Source organism: Poecilia mexicana, unplaced genomic scaffold (genome assembly GCF_051168715.1).
Source record: "Poecilia mexicana isolate PSO_F unplaced genomic scaffold, ASM5116871v1 scaffold_10, whole genome shotgun sequence".
NCBI classification, from domain to species: Eukaryota; Metazoa; Chordata; class Actinopteri; order Cyprinodontiformes; family Poeciliidae; genus Poecilia; species Poecilia mexicana.
The window spans coordinates 7,061,281-7,077,462 of NW_028263379.1; the positions used below are offsets into that span (position 1 = coordinate 7,061,281).

A 16,182-nucleotide genomic window follows, 5' to 3' on the forward strand; every position below is an offset into this window, starting at 1 on the left:
CCAAACCAACATCAACCTGCATCTGAATATCTCAGCTGTGGTCCCTCATGGTGACATGTTTGTTTGAACTATGTTTGTTTGAACCAGTCATAATTTCTTTTTAACTAACCTGCAACAACAAAAAGAATATGACTAGTCAACTAAAATGTGCTGTGCTTTTTAAAAGTATTCAAACCCCTTAAACTTTTCCACATTTAGTCATGTCAGAATCCCAACTTCACTTCATGAATCAACCATGAATTATTTTCCTTTTCTTCTCCATTTTGTACTGCTTTGCATTGGTCTGTCACATAAATTCCCCATAAAATGCATTCACTCTGTGGTTGTGAGATGATAACATGTAAAAAAGTGTGAATACTTTTCAAGGCACACCTGAAGAAGACCAGACAGCAGTCTATGAGTTCCTGAAGAACTCAATATAATAATTATAATTAATCATCTCTCTTTTTACAAAGTATTTATGTCAGTGTCAGTGTTGCTATTTCTCCTATTGCATTTTTTATCACCGTTCCAACATTTGCCCATATCTTCTTATTCCTTATCCTGTTTAATGTTGAACGTTTGCTGCAGGATATTATGGGACTTTTAGTGAACACTGACGGCTGCTTTGCAAAACTCTGGATTACGAGCTGCTCATTAACAACATCAACAATAATAAAAAACAATTATTTACATCATTGCTGTTCCAGGAAAAAACAAAAACGAGTTTTCACCTTGGTGTGAAGGACGTTTACGTGTTTAGTGAAGTCAGGCCTGGTGATTTCTAAGTGTTAATGTCCCCTTGTGAGTCTGAATGTTTGCAACAGAAGCACACATAGCATATTCTGCTTTTTTTGTATGTATGCTGATGTTAAAAATAAAGTGTCATACATACGACTGAAACATTGGTCCAATTATGTTGAAGAAGGTTAAAAAAGCATTGCTGCAAATAATTTCAGGGTGTTTTTGCATATCATCCTGCATTTTACCAGGACAGAATTATGAGATTTTCATAAATTGTTTCCCTCTTTAGTCAATTTGTGGTAAGCCTTTAAAAATCCTCATTAAATTTAAAACTTGATTTCAGCCATAAACTATTATATTAAAGGACTATAAAGAACAATGTATAATTATGTTTCAAGGGAACATAATAAACATTTTAGCTCTCATGCCTGGTTTTTCCATAGCAGCAACCAAATCCTTTTCTTTGCCTCATTTTTGCTCTCATTCCTTTCAGCCATGAGGGAAACCAAGGAGGCCCTGGAGAACGTCAGCGTGTCTCTAGTGGTCTTACAGGAAGGAGCCGGAAAACTTCATTTCAACCTGAGCCAAGTCCGTGACAGCATCAACCGTACCCTCGATGACCCCGGCTGCCATGACGAGGAATCGGATGCCACCACGGCCCAGCTCTGCCACAGCATCCGCCAGTCCCTGTCCCAGCTGCAGATGAGTGCAAACTTCACGCGGGTACAAAACAAAATACTGCACAATCTGAGAATATAATATGATGTGAACAATAATCTGAATGGCTTTACCTTACTTTCACGTATGGTACTATAGAGACACTTTGCTATTGAACTCAGCACAAACAAGCTCTTCTGGCTTGCATGATGTCTGATGTTATGTACTAACATTTCAATATTACTTCAAAGTCAAATGACTGTGGCTGCAGTCTAACTGCATGCAATTTTACAAAAGTTATTAAAGTCTCTTTCACCTTGGCCCTAGATTGTAGGATGAATTACACATTTGGAGAGGAAGCAACATTTTCTTCAAATTTTATCTTTAGTCAACTCATCAATTTCAGCTCTTTGTGGGAAATTGTGAGAGAAATCAATGAGAAAAAGGATAACTTAGATTCTTAATACCAAACAGTGTAATCTTCATTTTTCATCAGTGTTTGTGTTTATTGATGTTTTTTCACTGATTTTTAGCTTCCTGATGTGAACCCTCAGCTGGAAAAGATGAAAAATGTAGTGAAAACAGATCTCAGCTCTGTCGTCCACAGGGTGAGTGTGAATAAATTAAAGGATTTTCCTCCACATTTTTGAACTTGTTTTAACTAGCATCATGTGTCTTTTTAAAAACTTTTAGTCTTTATGGCATTATGAATTTTAAAAACCTGATGTCTTCTCTTTTTCTCAGGGTTTTTCCTCTTTGAATGACACACCGCACATTGTGATTGAACAGACAAGAACCGTTGTCAACAGTACGTGTCTAGTAAAAGCAAACCCAAAAACACACAACATCTGCTGTGCACATTATGTTCTAGTTGTGAAAATTAATCTAATAGTTTTGTATTTTTATTTGCTTTGTAAGCTTGCATTGAGACAGATGCAAAACGCGAACATTTGATGATCATACTCATGTCTGCTGTTTCATTTAAGCTTCATTTAAAGATCAGATCAATTATGAAACACAAGATTAATTTGGAATTAGTCAGCTCTATTGTTGCTTTAGTAATGGCGTTCTTTCCAATGACTGGTCTTTTGTTTAGGTGTCCAGAATTTAGTGGACAGTGTCGGCAACAACATCAGCAGCTTCTCCAGAGCTTTCCCATTGCAGACCTGCCTGTCTAACTTCACCATCTTCATCAGCCATGCACACGCCAAAATCGAAGACTACTATCCTGAAATTGACAAAATGGACTTCTACAGGTAAAATGATATCCAGACAAGTGAACAATTTTCTTTGCATAAGGAAAAGGACATTTTTTTACGGTGCAGGAAAGGTTAGGTTCTATTTCATAGGACTCTAAAATAGAAATGTATCATTATTTTGAACAAATAAAATATAATTACCACGTTTCTGTATCTACGAGCAACTAGCAGAGGGAAACTCAAATTTATTCAAGATATGTAGCATAAATTTAAATACATATGTAGGATCCAACACTAAAATATGATCAAGAAATAACTTGGTGTTATGTGTGATTAACTGACAAACATACATTTACTTATCTTATTTATTATTGATATTTTGATTATTTGTAATTAATTTCCAATAAAGTTTTTTCTTTTCTTAAAGAATTTTAATTTGATTTCTTTTGTTATTTATATTTAAACATATACTATGCATGTTTTCCAAATGTGAGAAATGCATGCCTTGAACCAAGCACATCTGATCAGAACAAGCCACATAACACTAACAGAACCAACCTATGTGAATTATTTCAATGTGAACTTCATTGTAAAGGGTTAAAACTGATTATTTGTGAAAGCCCAGTTTTTTTAGATCGAAAAATAGTGTGGATAGTCTGTAATACAGTTTTGCAAGATATCCAAATAAAAAAATATGTGATTTTTAAAAGCAAACACCTTCATGTGACTCATTTAATTTTATGGGTGTGGCTGACATTATTCCCTAGATAGTAGTGTTAGGGTTAGGGCTAGGGTTAGCTCAAACTGTTTGTACAATTAAAATATCCCTAACTCAACAAATCTCTTCTGGGACTTGATGCTTCTACATGTTGTTTAGTTTCTGCTTGATGTTCACAGATGGATCGGCTGCATCGCTCTGTGCTGCATGGTGGTTCTGGTCTTGGCCTTTAACTATTTGGGCCTTCTGTGCGGCACCCTGGGATACGACAAGCATGCCTCACCGACGACACGAGGATGTATCTCCAATACAGGAGGAACACTGCTGATGGCGTAAGTCTAGCATACCCTAACCTAGTGAAACTCAGTTTTTATTATTTAATGTTCTAACTCTTGTACCTTAACCAGTCCCTTTTATCTCTCAGTCTTTTGGTTTCCAAACAGCTATTTTTTCCTCAAGATTTTCAATTAATTTGATCTTGGTTCAAGCAGGAGAGAAGAAACATTGGAGATTCTTGATAACAATTGCAAAATAAAAATATTCACTGTTAACATTGTGAACATAAATCAAAACTTCCCACCTGAGAGTGAATTTGTTTTTGTCCACAGCGGTGTTGGATTTAGCTTCATTTTCTCCTGGATGCTTATGGGAGTGTTGACCACCATCTTTCTGGCAGGAGGAAACATGGAAAAACTTCTCTGTGAGCCATTTCACACCAAAGAACTCTTCAAGGCAAGTGGAAAAAGCAGACAACAATTATTTCTTATCACTTGCCTTTAACCTCTCTTTGGATCAGAAGGAATGTTTTGGAACATTTTTTTAATTTTATTTATGGGTTTTTAGTATAAAAACAAGAAAATTTAACATTTTCTAAATGTGTAAGAGAACGCCCTTTTACCATAGATTGTATTGATATCTGGGGAGTTTGGAGGCCAAGTCAATGCTTCATATTTGTTGTGCTCCTCAAACAATTCCTGAACCATTTTGCTTTGTGGCAAAGTTACATATTCCTGGTGATAAAGGCCACAGATGTCAGGGAATACTGTTTCAACCCTGCAAGGTCTGCAGCTAAGCAGCACCATACACAAACTGGGCTGCAGTGTGTGTTCCAACACCTTTCTTTCAGAACCAGCATGAACTTATTGAGCAATTTGTGCTACAGTAGGTTGGGTCAAACCACACTTGCCAATGTTTATTCCCCACATGCAAATCCTTGAGTTTGTAGTTTTGTGCTGCTTTCACCAATGACAGGTTGTCATGGTAATCACGTTTGTTTATTTGGTGCTTATTGGTCATAATGTTATGATGCCTGAATGGGGTTTTAATGATGCGATGCGATAGTCCACTCCAGAGTTCTTACTGCTTTAATGTAAATAATACATATTAACATAAATGAATGAGAGACCTTTTACTTTTCTTCTGTCTTTTTTTCACCAGGTCGTTGACACCCCATACTTGATCAACCCAGAGTGGAAGAATTTCATTCCAGGCTACATGTACAATGACTCTGAATTGGAGCTGACATCGGAAAGCTTGTACAGGCAAAGAAAACTCAGATATATTATATTATATTATATTATATTATATTATATTATATTATATTATATTATATTATATTATATTATATTATATATTAACATTCTGCAAAGTTCTGTTGTGATCCCAAATTTATTGAACATTTATTTTCAAATAAACATATTGGGTTTTTTAGCATGTATTCAAATGTAAAATGCTTTTAGTTGAGGTATACACATGTCTCTTATGCAGACAGCTTAGAAAACATTTTTAAGCAATACATAAACAGCATTGCATATGAAGAGTAGAACAGCAATGCAGAAAACAAGATCTTTAAATTATAAAAAAATATGAGATGATTCTATCTACAGCAATGCATTCAGTTTTCTTTGTATATATCTTCTTTATATTTAAAATCTTAGAAAGCATTGATGAATGTATTTTTAACTTTTTAAAAAACTGTTTCTGTTGGATGTTGGGTTATAAACAAATGAGGTTATTCATATTTTGCTAAAACTTTCTGCCGTGGCACATTCATTGCTTGTGGCATCGAGTCTCCAGTTGAATATTTCATCCAGACGGAAGAGGGGATGCAAATGAAAGGAACTGCAGTTAACTTGCCGTAGCTAATTAGTGTCATTTTTTACACTTTAGTACTGCTTTTCTGCAGCTTACTTCTGTATGATTACATAAGCTTTCATCATCCTCCTGCTTGATGGGGATTCATAAGTACGCTGCGATGGCAGACCCAAAGTCATTACATTTACAAACAGACATGGATTTAACTTTAATAATAAAACTCCTCTCACTGAGTCTAGTTGGTTGCTTAAATGTTAGAATTTAAGAAGACTTTAGCTTTTTGAGTAAATGATCCTGCTTCCAATTTTGAAACACATCAGCTCTGTAATTCCAATCAATTACACATGGTGGCAGCAAACATTTTCTCTCAGACTGGAATTAAACTGATTTTTCTCTCTCTCCTCTGTTTTCTTGCCAATCTATATGCTTGACTTTTTCAGTACTTGCAAACAGAACAAAGGCATCTACTCTGCCCTGCGTCTCGATAAAGTCTTCAACATCTCCTCGTTCCTGAACACCACAGTGGTTAGTAATCTGCACAGGCACAACATATACTCTATAGTCCAGGTTTATGCTGTTGGTGGAAGTCATGTACAGAAAGTAAATAAAACTGATAAGCACAGTTACAGAAGTTAGAAAATGTTTATTAAACTGGAAAAGAGCTTCAAACATGTTGTAAACATTAAACATGATAACAACATAGGTTTATGAATGAGCTTCTTTCAGCTGTCATACTGATGATCCCTTAGTCAATTAGATTGCAAAAATATTTTAAGAATACAAAACTTCTGCCAATTGCCCGATATTGTGTAAATATTAACATTTGTTAATCTAATAATAGCAATTCAAAATGCATATATAACATTGTTTCCTGTACTCTTGGAAAAAAATGTATATACACTGTAAAATAATGGTTATATATATGCAGTGTGGCATTCCCTCTGCTTTCGGCAACCTTGAATCAGTACTTTGCTGAAGAAGCCGTTTATTTACATTATGCACATAATATTTAAATGTGTGAAAAAGTGTGGACTGCCTGAAAGGTTGTGGGATGTGATACTTTGAAAGAAAAAACTGATTAAATATTGTCTTGAGTGGGATTATACAGTCTTCTCTGGCTGCAGCTATTTATTTCTACTCACAGCTAATTTCAAATGAACAAAATCAAACAATGTGGAACAAAGTCATGCACAAACATTTCTCTACTAATTTCCCATCGGAGGAGTGGATATTTCTGTAAAATGAACTCAATTATTTCAAAGTTGTTTGGTTTGAATTTGACCAGCATATCAGTCAGTAATCAGTGTTACATGGAGTAATATTCAAATTCAGTGCATCCTGAAGTAACAATAAATTCTCCAAAGTAATGATGGTTCATATTACAAATAAGTCTTCATTAGAGCTCTCCTATCAATTCAAAGTCAGAAAGGTGGGTTGTATTCTTCATATTACATCTCTGGTTGGTTACCTTGGAGAACCAGTGTAGTTATTATCCATCCAGACATTTGTCCACATCATCAAATCAAATCATGAACATTGAAATTCCTTTGGATATTTTTAAATCAATAATATAGCCATATTTGATTCATAATATGCAATGATCTGTAGTCCTGATATGAAACAACTTAAACATTTAACCATTTTATCTTACCCATCATAGACGGTGTTTTTGATGTGGAGACTAACACCTTTATAAAAAGTTAAGACAATACCAACTGCTCATCATCTTCCTTCTTTCTAAACTTGATTGTACTGTCACAATTGGTAGATAGTCTCTTCCCTTTGATTGGACTCTAAAACAACATTCATTTTAGCCCACTGAAGAAAACAAACACACAGTAAAAACTTATATGGCTAACATTTTTAGTTTTCTGGAAAATCCAAAACTTTTGACGTGACATCCTGGAAACTGGTTTACTGTCCCAATGTGTTTTTTGTTCTCTTTATAGTGGCACAAAAACATCTTTCTTGGCTGGGAAAGCAGACATATTTTGGTCAAGGCATTCTTTTTCAAAATTTCTTCTGCAAAGACATGTCTGAGAATGATGACTATGATGACTGGTTTTCAGAAGACCTCAAAATAAAAGAAGACCTAATAATGTCTTTTGTAGTTCCTCCTGTTAATCCACTTAGTCTTGGTGCCACCAGGGACAAATTATTTTTTATAGCACAAATGGAAAGCAAGAGATTTTCAAGTAAATATCAAAATACATATTTTTGATCTCTCTTAATTATCTTTTTCCCAAAAAGTTTCAAGTTAAACAAAGGGCATAAAAGGAACAAATTCCCATGATGCAATGGTACTCCAGTCTTCTTTGCAAAAATATTCAAGCTCTGCCAGGTTGCATGAGGATCAGCCTTTGTCAAGTCCTGCCACAGGTTCCCTGTTGGATTGAGGTGTGGACTTTCACTAGGCCACTCCAGAACATCCACCTCTGGTAGATGGAAACTAATTGTTCTGTAGGATTTCCTAATATTTTGCTGCAATAATTTTACCTTCAACCTCTACAAGCCTTCCAGAGCCTGTTGCATGTAGCATGCTGCATGTAGCATGCTGCCACATTGTTACAGACAATGTTTAGAAAGAAGATTATGATGTGTAGATGTGAAAGTTGATTCGTTCAGGGTTTATATTCTCACCCAAACTTCTGATCCCTGGTTGTGTTTACAGTTCACTAAGGATGTGGTGCATCAGCTGGAGAACTTTCGGATTGACCTGAGAGCGATAATCCTGTTAGAGGCAGAGGGGAAGCAGAACCTCCTAGATTTCTCTGAAGCTGGCCTTTCAGAGATCAACTACGCCGACTACCTTGACGAGGTGACACATGCTGTGATTATAGAAACACATGAACATGAGCACAGCATGCTGTCAGTGGTTGGTTTTGAATAGTTTTTATTTTGGAGTTATGATGTATAAATTGTTGCAATTGTTTAATTATGTCTGTGAAAAAAATTATTTAAATGATTTAATAATTGACTTACTAAGTTTATCAACACCTAAATCAGTTAACAAGCTTCAGGCAGAGTTCTGTGAAGGATTGCTAAAGCTAAATTATCCAATAAGGATCCAGTCCAGGCCAAAGGTGTGAAGGTATGTGCTAGAACTTGACATTTGCTCTTTTCATCAATCAGTCAGCTTTACTTTAAAGACCTGAGACTGAGGGCAAAAAGTAATTATCCTTTTGACTGAATCTACAAATGTGTGAAATGTTTAGCTTAACTTTCATTCTCTCAGTCAGAAGCCTCTGATTTCTGAGTTGTACAAGGAAACAAGAGATTTGATCTGATTCAGTTCGGTCTAAGATGACCTAAAAGCCTTAGCTGAAGAAAGACACGATAAATTACAATCCCATGTTTTTTCTGTACTTTGATGTGAAGAATAACTGCAATTATTTGGAAATTTGTGAGCCATGTAAATTGAAAGTTTTTGTAAAGCTTTGACCTGCATGTTGGTAGCAAATTAAGAACAACAATGTCTGAACGTATTAAATGCAGTATTCAAGAATTCATTTTAAGACTTTCTGCTCATAGCAGTCATTAATTGTGTAAGGCACAGGGGCAAATTGTTCTAATCTTTTATGTAAACCACAAATATGCCTGAAGAAAATTAAATCACTGTATAAACTATAAATTCTTCACTGCATTATCAACATGTCTAAAATGTAACTTTCTATTTAATAAATGTGTGTGAAGTCATCCAAGCTCAGTGTTTGAGCTACTGGTTTCTTTGTTTAAGGTGAATAAAGGAGTCACTGTGGTGGATGTTCTCTCATTCGCCAAAGAGCTGGAGTCCCAGACGGACCTGATGGTAAGGCAGCTGATCTGATTAGCTGATGCACCAACATTCACATTATGGAGTTTCATATTATTTCATCTCTGCACAAGAGATTATTTTAATGCACCTGTTCTCTCAAATTGTGATGGAGAGTGACCCTTTTAGCTAAGTTCTTTTAACAGATGCTGCTACACAGAGACTGGTGTGCTTTCGTGCAGAATGATTGCGTTTGCAAAAACTAAATATCTGTGCACTTTCAAATGCAAAAACAAAATGCAGTTATTTAAAAGTTGGCGGTTTGGTAAACTGGGAAAAATGTGTTTTTAAAAAAGAATTACATTTATAAAACATTTGATTCTTTCCTGATGTATGATGAGTGAGAGCTAAAACATGCATTGTTTTCTGTTACGTGACCAAAGGTTTAAGAAATGTCTGGGCAGCAGGAATCTCACGAACGCAGTCTTTTGTTTCTTCCTCTTCTTTTGGAATAAAACTCAACTTGTTTTTTTCTCCTTCTCCAGCCCAGGGGACCTCTGCAGACAGCTCTGAAAGGCCATGTGGCCACTCTGCAGCGGATCCACAGACAACAGATCGCTCCAATGGAGCAGGCCATGGTAATCCCCACTGCGTGTCCAAGATACTTTCAGCAGAACTCGGTTTCAACCTGATTTGCATAGTTATCCACCCTAAACCACATAAAAACAATACAAAAATGAGGACATACACGTTCAATATGTAATGACTCTCTGATAAATACAGTTAATATTAGAAGAAAACAAGTAATTCTCTCACTTGCACCAAACAATGAAGACCTAAATACTGTAGGCTGCATCTAGGTGAGCAAGCCTTGGTGGATTTAGAGATGTACTGGAACTGGAAGTATGTAATTAAATTTTCTCCCCCCATAGGATTAAACTGTTTTAGATTGATTTAATTATATATTTCTGTTTATGAATTGGAGTTTTGTATCTCGTAAATCTTGAGATGATATTTGCAGTTAATTGGTGTTGCGTAAATTAGCAAAACTGACTTTTGTACTACGGCATTTTAGTTTGGTTGTTTGGTGTAATGGTCATTTCAGCTTTTCACCATTTTGCATTTTTCCCGTTGCTGTCTTTTCATAACAGCTTTTTTGCCTGAGAAAGAAATTTTCACTTTACATTTTGTGCTGATTTTACATCCATCTGCTTTAGAGACTCTTTGTTTCAACATTTACAACCAATAATTTTAAGTAATTATTCCACTGTAATAGTCTGCGGTATAGAGGTGTGATTAGATAAAATGTTGCTTTGTCTGCTGTTCTGTAAAATAAAATAGCACTTGTTGCCCTCGGGCTTGTGTCAGAACACATTAAATATGAAATATTCAGCTTTATTTTCTCCACAAGCCCAGAACCAGTCTGTCAGATATCATCTAGGATGAACAGATGAAACCATTGTTGGTTTTCAGCACAACATTTATTTATGTTTTGTTGTTTTGTTTTTCTCTGTTCACCATCAAGAAATATGTTAGAGCAAGGGTAAGCACAAGTTTATGATATGATATGCATTAACTGTGTTATTACCTGGAGCTTTAAACAAACAACGTATCTTTGACATGCTATTTTGTTGCAGACACACTTTTTATTGTTGTTTTCACAAACTTATAGTTAATATTTAAAGTATTTGTGCCAAAATAGTTCAAAATAGCCACACGAAGAGAATAAATGTTATTTTTTTTTAGACAAAATAAAGGGACAGTCCTTATTTGTTTTATGTGGTGTATGTGATTGTATATGTTCTTATGTCTTTGCATTGTGGATATTTGATTTTAGAACAAAATCCTCCAGCATGCCAACAATTAAATCAATGTCACTCATTGTGTATGTGTTGCTCTCAGTTTTCTGTTGGTCTTTAACTTCTGAAACTAATGTCTTATTTTTTTGTTTTCTCTAAGAGTGCATTGAACCAGAGTATGAGGTTTCTGGAGAGGACAGCTTCTGACCTCCCGGTAAATAAACCGCTATCAAAATTCATATTTACAGTCACATTGGTACTGACTAGTTCGTCTTTACAGAACAAAGTCACAGATGTTCTTGAGGCCATTGAAGCTGCTCAGCATCTCATATCCCAGAATGCAACACTTTTAATCAACCAGGTAAAATGTATCTCTTTGCTTAATCTCAGTTTTCTGATTGTGTTAAACTAACAGCTGTTCTCTAATTTTGTACAGGAAACAAGAAAATACTCAGCAACCATTATTGGCTATTTCAATCAGTACATAGAATGGGTCAAAACATCAGTAAGTGTTTATCTACCATTTTCATATTATGTTAATTTTATGTTTTATGCATTACTTTGTTCATGTTTAGTGAAAGGATTTTCTGCAGTATGAGTTACAAAAAAAGTTCAGTGTTATACAGTGGAAAACAAAAAAACTTGCATAACGGTTTTTGGGGTAAATATAGAGAGGACAAACATAAAAGCTACAGCTCCTTTAAATCTGAGGAATTTACTTTGAGGCACGATGGTTTCTGCTGCAGTAAAGCCAAAGGAATTCAAACCAAAGTGAAAAATAAGATATTTTAGCTCTGATTCTCATATATGTCAATAAAACCTTTTTGTTTCAGTCTCAATGTTATTGTTTTTCAGGAACAGTCAGAATGCACAGATGTGTTGTCCCACAGTTAAGAAACTTTGTCTTTACTGGCAGTACAGTAGTGCGATAACATTTCCTGTTTACATCCTTTGTAGTTGGCTTTGGAGGTTGCACCATGCAAGCCCTTCAGCAACATCTTGGATACGGCGCAGATCATGACCTGCAGTTTCCTGGTGGATTCTATGGTAACAATGGCAATAATAAAAATAGATCCCACCTAATCAAGCTTCATGCAGTTAACTGCAGATCTCTGTGTTTCAGTGCAGATGTTTAATGCGTTAAGCCCCCCAAAGCGTTAAAGTGAAACAAATCTAGTTGTGCAGCAGTGTTATCACTCACCCAAAGTGATTAAGGTCAATATCTAGATGTTATGTCTGTAAACCAAAGCCAAATTAAAAACAGCAGTTTCAATGCATTTAAACAGTATTCACACCCCTTCAACTTTTCCACATTACAACCACAAACTTCAGTGCATTTTAATGTGATTTTAAGTGATTTCTACAAAGTGGCGCACAATTTTGAAGTGGAAGGAAAATAATTAATGGTTTTAAATTTTTTATTGTCTTAACACATAGGAAAAAGCATAAGAGGTATAAATAAATTACAAGGCAAATCATTGTTAACTTCATAAAAAAATTATGAAACATATAATTCTTTAAATGATCTTTTCGACAGAACACTTTCTGGATGGGTCTGGGCTGCAGCACATTATTCCTGCTCCCAAGCGTAATACTAGCTGTGAAACTAGCCAAGTACTACCGCAGGATGGACACAGAGGATGTTTATGATGAGTGAGTTATTGCATTTATTTTTCTTCTCACATGTTTTTGCTCTTTCTATTATTACTATAAAGCTGCAGCTTTAGTTATTTTATGGCTCAATTAGATCTAAATTACTGCACATATATTTTAAATATTTGATGGTTGCAGGACATCCTTCTCTTTTAGGCTTTTCTTTAGAGTATCTGAATATAATTGGTTAGTTTTCTGGTTTGCTTTAAAATGGGTTCTAAAACTGTTCTGTATAACTAAACTTTTCTGTTTTGATTTATTTTCTGCTCCCATTCCTCTTCCCCTTAGCTCCTCTGTTTCTGGGACTTGGCATTTTACTTTGTGATAACCATTCCTACTATTTCCATCTTCCATATTTTTTATTTTATTTCTTCATTCTTCTTTGTCAAGCACTTGGCACTTTACAAAGAAAAGACACTAATAAATTAGTCAATTCTTATTTCTTCCTCATGGGCCTTTTTTCATGTTCAGACTCTGTGGACTCATGGCTTTATCTACAGTAATAGTTATTGTAATATATCAGCTGATCAACTGCATCTCCCTCTGTGCAATCACTGTTGGATTGCACAGAAGGATGTATGATGCATTTCTTTTGCTGAACATCTCAATAACATTTTTATGTTCCTGTTTTCTGTGTATCTCCATAGCGTTGAGACAATTCCCATGAAAAAGTAAGACGTTCTTCCCCAACCTCCTTTTCATTTTAACTTCTCTCACTCTGTGCTTTTTCCCCCCCAAATAATGTATATAGAAAGCTGTTTACTAAATTCTTGGTGCTCGTTTGCATTTTTGAGCTTCAAAATTGCTCATGTGGGTGAACGATGTGGCTTTTTGTCATGTGCTATGTTTAAGAAGTGCCCCTTACAGTACCTTTCATGAAGGGCTCTTGCAATCATTAAAGTGTTTTTTTTGTAAAAAAAAAAAAAAAAAAAAATTGTAAATACAACATTAAGGTTTATACTCAGAACATATTCATCTCCTGATATTGTCTAAAGATTTAACCACATATAAAGGAAACATTTTTATTCAGCATGTCGCGTTTCTCATTTTTCATTCCATTTTTGTTCTCAATGTTTTATTTTCAGTATGGAAATTGGTAATAATGGTTATCATAGTGAGAGTTCACAAGGTATTCCTAATCCTATGATGACAAGGTAAACTTTCTCTTTATCCTGCTGACTGCATGTCATGGTGGAGGTGGATGCATGCCTGGGAAGTTGGTTTTATATATAATATGGCTGAACACAGTGCATGCTCGCAGAGAGAGTCATTTCAAGACACACACACGCATAAGTCGATGTGATATTATAGCAAAGATTTAAACTGGCAAGTAGTGGTAGCTTTTATTAGAAACAATCCGGAATCAACTTTTTGATACTTATGATAAAAAGTGCTTTAAAATGAATTTCAGCAGTGGTTTAGCATTTGGGGTGGGGTGTGGGGTTTGTTGATGAGCATCAGATCATAGCCCTACTGTTTTCTTTGAGGCTGAAATATGGAGCGAAATAAAGATCGATTTGGGTTAATCAACTTGAAGACTGGAGATTATTGGAAAACAAATACTAATAAAGGCTTGTCATAGATAGTATCTAAAGGACTAACTCTGTTAGAAGTGCCATTTTCACAATCAACCTTTTAAATATCACAACTTAAAGGAACGTAATTGCGATTTATACTTACTTAAAATACTTGCTTATCACAGTAAGTAAAGTTAAACTACAGGTGAGTGTTAGAAAAATAACAGCTGGAACATCTTGGTGGAGAAAAAGAAGGAGCACATTTTACAAAATTTGCAGTCTTTACACTGAGGAAAACTATACCCTCACTTAAACTCTCTTTCATCAAAGAGAAATTAGGGTTTCAATTCCCAATAATTAGTCTGATCTTCCACCTTCCAACAGTCATGGGAGCCTTGAGGCTGATGAATCTGTCTGCTACCACTACTTCATGTTGTAAATGTTTCGCTTGGTGGTTTTGAGGGAATCTACCGTGTTACTAACCAACTGCTTTCTTTCTGACGCTGGGAAATTCCTGTGGAATGAAATGAAATCTTCTCCTGTTTCCTCTCGTTTAGTGTCGGCCAAAGTCCGATGAATGTACACCTGATCATTTTGTTCAGAGAGAGGCAAGCATGTTGAGCTTTAGTGTGTCCCTGGATATGTTGCTACTTTTGATTTTCTTTTCTGAATCTAACCAGATGCTTAACTGCGTGTTTTATCTCTTTAAGTTGCATTTGGACGCAGATGAGTTTGCATCTTGAACCAACAAGATAAACACAGAGAGTAAAACATTTAAATGAGGAGTTGCTCTGACTTGTTGCGGTTTGAAAAAATAGGAGTTTCATTTCCAGTTTGAACTTGCAAAATTAATACAACATTTTATTGAACCTTATCTTTCTATTTGAGTTGCATTAATCTTTTGGAATGAAACTCATGCATCAATCAGAGTATTACATAATTTAAAACCTGTTCTAATTGGTCAGCACTAAACTACTCTGTTTGCACAGTAAGATCCTCAGAGAATGTTTTGCTCTCTGTTGTGTGAACTGCTCACCCTTCTCCTCTTGCCACCTAAAGGGAGTGGATGTAAAATGTTGAGTCTGTCTGGTAACGTTTTTCCCTGTGTGCGTGTTTGTTCCTGTGGCGGTAGCGTCCCAACATATGACACAATGAACAGGTTTCCACGGGCCTCGGCTCCTCCGAGGCACATCGACTGGTGAGAGTCAGCTCTGGCTTGGCTCCTGAAAGGTACTGGTAACACAAAACGACGACTCTGTCTCTCTAACACCGATTTCCTCACACCTCTCCTCACAGCTGTCCTGCTGAGTCAGCGATCATCTGTTTTAAGTCTTATACTGCTAATGTGTTAACACTCTTTACACCCGTTCACAGCTTGTTTTAGTGCTTTTTCTGCTTGCTGAAAAACCATCATGGTGAGGATAACTGAATTTACTGTAGATGCTCGTGACTCTCAGTGTTTTAGAGAGAAGAAACCTTCAATTTTATGTTGATTTATATTTTTAAAAAACTTTCTCTAACGTGTCTATTAGCCTCTTGTGAGTGGTTGTGTTCAGTTAGTGTGTGAGAGAAGTGAAACCCTTTTCTATGTAGTTATCTCCACCTTACAGCACCCTCTACATTGAATAAAACCACTGGAAAAGTTGTGTAATGCCTTAAAAATAGTCTTTTATTGTAGTATGTCTTATAGCAGCATCATCTCACAATGACGATGAAATAAATCAAATTAAAAAAAAAATCCAACCTTTAATTTGAGTACATTTAGTCAGAAAGGAATGCAGCAGCATTGTTGTTTGTTTTAAATTATTGCAACTACCTTGATAGACCTTTTACATGTCTTCAGAAGGGCAAAAAATGTATTAGTTTCCACTTGGTTGAAAGAATTATTTGGTGAAATGAAGATTTGACTATTTCTGAATTTTGTGAAGATCTCTGCAGTCTCAGAATGATTGCAGGCCTTTGTTAATAAAGGCATTACATTAATAAAGTTAATAAAGACATTACAAATTTCCATTAGAATCTAAGGAACTGCAATAAAAACTTAACTTATTTTGGGGATATTTATGTTTTG

At 35.5% G+C, this 16,182-nt stretch overlaps 1 protein-coding gene across 1 annotated transcript in view; it reads left to right on the forward strand.

Moving 5' to 3' along the window:
• Positions 1 to 16,182, forward strand: part of prom1a (prominin 1a) — a 68,087-nt gene that overhangs the window by 47,691 nt on the left and 4,214 nt on the right. The window contains exons 8-26 of the mRNA XM_015011039.2: positions 1,217 to 1,446; positions 1,914 to 1,988; positions 2,125 to 2,188; positions 2,477 to 2,636; positions 3,477 to 3,629; positions 3,906 to 4,029; positions 4,735 to 4,838; positions 5,832 to 5,916; positions 8,063 to 8,209; positions 9,128 to 9,199; positions 9,688 to 9,780; positions 11,102 to 11,155; positions 11,222 to 11,302; positions 11,378 to 11,446; positions 11,899 to 11,988; positions 12,479 to 12,594; positions 13,242 to 13,265; positions 13,680 to 13,748; positions 15,244 to 15,341. Coding sequence (XP_014866525.2) covers positions 1,217 to 1,446; positions 1,914 to 1,988; positions 2,125 to 2,188; positions 2,477 to 2,636; positions 3,477 to 3,629; positions 3,906 to 4,029; positions 4,735 to 4,838; positions 5,832 to 5,916; positions 8,063 to 8,209; positions 9,128 to 9,199; positions 9,688 to 9,780; positions 11,102 to 11,155; positions 11,222 to 11,302; positions 11,378 to 11,446; positions 11,899 to 11,988; positions 12,479 to 12,594; positions 13,242 to 13,265; positions 13,680 to 13,748; positions 15,244 to 15,313 — 1,880 coding nt within the window. The 3' untranslated portion in view covers positions 15,314 to 15,341. The remainder of the gene's footprint in view (positions 1 to 1,216; positions 1,447 to 1,913; positions 1,989 to 2,124; positions 2,189 to 2,476; positions 2,637 to 3,476; positions 3,630 to 3,905; positions 4,030 to 4,734; positions 4,839 to 5,831; positions 5,917 to 8,062; positions 8,210 to 9,127; positions 9,200 to 9,687; positions 9,781 to 11,101; positions 11,156 to 11,221; positions 11,303 to 11,377; positions 11,447 to 11,898; positions 11,989 to 12,478; positions 12,595 to 13,241; positions 13,266 to 13,679; positions 13,749 to 15,243; positions 15,342 to 16,182) is intronic.